General features: G+C 59.4%; 2 protein-coding genes across 2 annotated transcripts in view; one reads left to right on the top strand and one right to left on the bottom strand.

Annotated features, from left to right (window-relative positions):
* Positions 1 to 1,369: 1,369 nt before the first annotated feature.
* On the top strand, positions 1,370 to 2,994 carry CHLNCDRAFT_144254 (hypothetical protein; the record flags this gene model as incomplete). The annotated part of the gene is made up of 6 exons (XM_005848812.1): positions 1,370 to 1,469; positions 1,626 to 1,794; positions 1,957 to 2,017; positions 2,136 to 2,222; positions 2,353 to 2,536; positions 2,684 to 2,994. The coding sequence occupies 6 exons, from the start codon at positions 1,370 to 1,372 to the stop codon at positions 2,992 to 2,994; spliced, it is 912 nt and encodes a 303-aa protein (XP_005848874.1).
* A 380-nt stretch (positions 2,995 to 3,374) lies between these two features.
* CHLNCDRAFT_144253 (hypothetical protein) overlaps positions 3,375 to 4,549 on the bottom strand; it is a gene marked incomplete at both ends in the record, with an annotated part of 1,660 nt that continues 485 nt past the window's right edge. Inside the window, 4 exons of the mRNA XM_005848614.1 lie at positions 3,375 to 3,716; positions 3,870 to 4,005; positions 4,118 to 4,182; positions 4,315 to 4,450. Of these exons, the coding sequence (XP_005848676.1) occupies positions 3,375 to 3,716; positions 3,870 to 4,005; positions 4,118 to 4,182; positions 4,315 to 4,450 (679 nt within the window). The remainder of the gene's footprint in view (positions 3,717 to 3,869; positions 4,006 to 4,117; positions 4,183 to 4,314; positions 4,451 to 4,549) is intronic.

Below are 4,549 nucleotides of genomic sequence, written 5' to 3'. Positions count from 1 at the left end.
AGGCCTACCTGGGCCGAACTGTGGTTGCCATCTTGATCCAATCCCTTTGCATCTCTGCAGTTCTGAGCTGGATAAACGAAAAGAGTATGCGGAGTATTACATAAACAACTCAGGCAAGGGATGCGCATGGATGCACTGCCGGATGGGGAAACAGTTCCGCACTCTGCCAACCACTTTGCTGTCAACCCACGCTGCTTGGCAGCGCTGCTTTCCGACCCGCGGTGGCCCATGCCTCCAATGCACGCTCGCATGAGCTGCCCCTTTGTTATGTTCCTTGCAGCACTGTGCAACGTGCGCAGCTACTTTGCCGACGATTTTGAGCTCCTCAAGTTCCCGGGCTGGTAGCAGCGTCGCCGTGCACTGGCTCGAGGGGCCAAGGCCAGCTGCAGCGTGCCCGCCCTGAACTGGCAGTGCGTCTTCCAGTGTAACTTTAGCTTTGTACGGCCAACCAACCTTCTCCACCTCCTCATTATCGTAGATATCGGCTTGTGATGAATGGCCCTTCAGTGGTGGGCCTGATGGATCTAGCGCCCGCTGCGTTGCCGCCAGCAAACCGCCGCCAGCAAAGCAGGCGGCTTTGTTACTCCCCGTGGCCGCGCTTTCCTTTCGTGAATTAGTACCGCGATGCACTCTAGACGGAGTCACGTTGGGTGACAATGGGGTGGAGTGCCAACCGCAGGAATGGGTTGGCCGGCCCAGCAGGCCCGCGCCGTTTCGCTCTGCCAGTCAGCTTGGTGCTGCTCGCGGCCCTGCTGGCGTCGCTGAAAGCGTCGGGCGACGGTTGGCACGGTTTAGGGCCGCTCACGCAGGCAGGCGCCACTGCCGCGGCGGCCGCCAACCGCTGGCGCTTTGCAGCTTCTGCCCGGGCTCGACACACCCTGGCTGCAGCTACATACTCCATTCTTAGCTTTGCCCGCTGTTACATGCAGGCTCTGATTGAGATGCCAACTGCCGTTGGCTGGCAGCATGATGGACCAACGCTGTCACATGCACAACCCGTCAATCGGTTTACCGCACAGCCTGCTGACCGGTCCGCTACTCTATCTTCCAACCAGCCTGGGCCTCGGTCGCCCGATCGATGCACGCGCTCAAGCGCTGTTGCGGCGGCCCTGACAAAGGGCTCATGGCGGGAGCTCATGCAGCCCAGGTAGCTCATCGCCTGCTTGCGCGCCATGCATTCTGCCACGCCCGCTGTGCCTGCTCCATCACTGGCTGCTGATGCCGGCCCTGCACCTGTGCCCACATGCCACCCTGGCCTCCCGATCCTCGCAGTTGCAATGCATCCAAGCCACTCCTGGCCAGCTGCACCGCTGCACTGGGGCACGAGTGGCTGTGGGAGCAGCAGGTGTGCTCGGCACGGCACCATAGTATGCAGGAGCTGCGAGACTTGATGAGGCACAAGCGGTTGGGAGTGTGGGGCGACAGCCACGGCAGGAACCTCTACACTCAGTTCATCCGCATGCTGACAGGTGGCATGCCTGTGTCTGCTTGCCTGTTGTTGCCCGGCTGTTGCATGCCTCCCTGTGCAGAAGTGACCGCCACAAGTGACCGCCACAAACCCAGGCATAGAACCCGCCACCCCTGCTCAATTGTGTGCGCCGCCGCTGCTGCTGCTGCTACTGCAGGCACGTTTGATGATAAAGTGGATGAGCTGGCCAAGCATTATCAAGACGGGTTTTGGCATGGCATCTCCGCCACCGGCGAGACAGCAGCAAACTATTTAATGGGGGACCTGCACCTGAGCCTGCGATGGCACACCACAATCCCGCGCATGGCACACGAAATCTATCAGCTGTGAGTGCGCGTGGGCGCTGCCAGCCAAGCAGACTTCTACACCTGACACTACAACTGAATGCTAACCCCATCCAGCGCTTGGCATTGGCACAAATGGCACAGATTGTGCTTATGCTCCCTCCAGCCTCCCCATGCGTTCCTGTACTGCCTCGCAATCTGCAGGCAGCAGACCTCTCTAGGTTTGCCAGACGTGGTCATCATCTCAACCTCCTCCTGGTACTATGTGCGTCACCTGGGGCGCTGCGATGCTGGCAAGCTCAGTACTTTGCTGAGGTCTGCTGTGCAGCAGCCTGCCCCCTGTTCACTAACGTCTGCTCTGCTGCTGCTGCTGCTACCTGTAGAGGCACAAGCTCCCCGTGTATCAGCTGGAGCACGACTTACAAGAGCTGAGGGTGGCTGTGGAGGCTGCCGACGCAGCCGCACGCAAGGTACGCTGGGCTGTCGGCGAGTGTCAGGCTTTTCATGCGTGTCATCCACCGGCCTCCAGCCTGTGAAACAGCATGTGATCCACCAGCTCCTGTCCCTGCCTGGCCCCATCCCCTGCCCCATGTCCTGCAGGCTGGGCGGCATTTGCTGTGGCTGCTGCTGACGGTGCCATCTCGCGTGCGCGGCCGGAATAGGAGCAGCACCTGGAGCGCCCCTCTCCAAGCCATCTCTGTGTACAACAAGGCGCTGCAGGCCTCGGGCCTGCTGCACCCTCAAGGTCCCATGCTCCTGCTCGACCTGCACGCCCTGAGCGAGGGTGCGTCCTGGGCTAGCTTTTGAGCCCCTGCGCCTGCGGTGCTGCTGAGGAGGGCCCAGCCCGCCGACTCTATAGACCATTGCTTGCCTGCCCATGCCTTCTTTATGTGCTGCTGTGGCTCGCCCTCTCCACGTGCCTGCTGTGCAGGCTGCCTCGCATGGTGCAGCTACGACGGCATTCACGCCAATGCCGCCGTGTATGCGCTGGTCAACCAAATGATTGCCAATCTGCTGAAGCTGCCGCCAGATGTTGATAGATTTGACGACCATTCGGCGCCAGGATCTGCAGTGGCAGTAGGCTCCGCCAAGCCTGTCGGGACCGCGGCAAAAACCACTGCGCCTGGTCCCAGCCGCCCGCTGAAGAAGAGCCAAGCCGTTGCCGTGAATCTTCAGCAGATTGCAGCTAAGCGGGCGATGAGCAAGCAAGGCTTGCAAGCAGGCGCCAAGCAGCCGCGGTAAGGGCATAATCAGAAGTTTTTACCGCGCATTTCTTGACCCTTTGGACGTACACTGAATCGGACCATTCTCCGCTAGATTGCTGACCGTGCGTGTGCTTTCTGCCATGTTCCAATTTTCCCCGTTTTTCTTTGAACTCTTTGTCCACACCTTTAATGTCACAGCTCATTCTGCTAGGGACCTGACCCCAACTTACTTTGTGCAAGCCATTCTGCACAGGTTCCACCAAACTGACACTTTGCACATGAATGCTTCTCCAGAATTTGCTTGTGACCTGTCATGTATCAGTCGCAGACTCATTGGTTGTTTTGTAGCACCATGAGTCCAAACCAAAATGCAAGTTTTCAGTTGATGAAATCAGAAATATAAAACACCCACAGAAGTCACCTTCGACTGTCACCGGCTGGGCTGCCTGGCATTCGCACCGCGTTGCCCAGCTCGCTGTCCCGCAGCACGTCATTGAGCAGGTACAACCAGAGCTGGTAGGCCGACGGCTGGCACCAGTGGCTGCACTCCCCGGGCAGGTGGCTGTCCCAGAGCGGCACGGTGGCGTTGTAAATTTGCAGGTGGGCATCCGCCAGGCGCGACACGATGGGCGCCACCGCCATGGCCCGCCGCGTGCCTGCCCCTACCACAGGGTCTCCCTTGTACCAGGCATCCAGGGGTCGGCACTTGAAAGGCCGCTTGCCATGCCCGGGAAACGTGCCCTCGTGAGTAAAGAAGTGCTGCAGGAGGCCAGGGAGTGGAGAACGAGCCCCACACAACAATGCAGACCTGTTGCTAAACAGCAAGGAACAGAAGAGAAGCGCCTCGAAGACGCTCCCCTCAGAGCCACAGCAGGCAGGTCACACCATGTGAAGGTGACCCCCGCACCACACCTGAGGCCCAGTATCCATCCAGACGATGCGGGGCAGGAAGTCGGCATGCAACTGTCGCCACTCCGCCAGCGCAGTCAGCTCCTGCACATATCGCGGGCTGGGCGTCTCTGGATGGTCGTATTCAGGATAGTGCAATCTGCAGAAGCACAAGAAGGAGGAGCGGCATGGGCGGACAGGTTGGTTAACGCGGTCTCCAGTGTGTGCTCGCAACACGAGCCAAGAAAAGCAATAGCCAGCAAAAGACACACCCTGTGTTCAACACGACGATGTCTTCCTTGAAGTTTGGCACCAGCTTCATCAAACGCGGCAACACCTGCATCAAATGCGCGCATGTGAACGGCACAACAAGCGTTGGGCGCAGCCAACAAAAGCCTCCACTGTGCCACATGCCTTCCAGACCTCAACACATGCCTCACTCAGCTGAGAGAGCCATACAAACCCCCACCTTCTTCTGCACATCAGATGCATAGTCCACTCGCACGCCACACACACGTGTGTTGCGAGCCAGGTTGAGACACAGAGGAGGGCTGATATGCGACACAATTTTCAGCTGCTGATTCTCCTCTGGTGCCACAGCGGGTCTGCACACAGAAAAAGGGCACCAGGGATGCTTGCCCGTATGAAGCATGCCAGGCCAATAGCATTTGGGGGGGGGGGGGGGGGGGGGGGGGGTTTCCCCC

This window comes from Chlorella variabilis (assembly GCF_000147415.1).
Source record: "Chlorella variabilis unplaced genomic scaffold CHLNCscaffold_7, whole genome shotgun sequence".
NCBI lineage: Eukaryota > Viridiplantae > Chlorophyta > Trebouxiophyceae > Chlorellales > Chlorellaceae > Chlorella > Chlorella variabilis.
The sequence above is the reverse complement of the archived record's forward strand: the minus strand, read 5'-3'. Positions and strand labels throughout refer to the sequence as shown.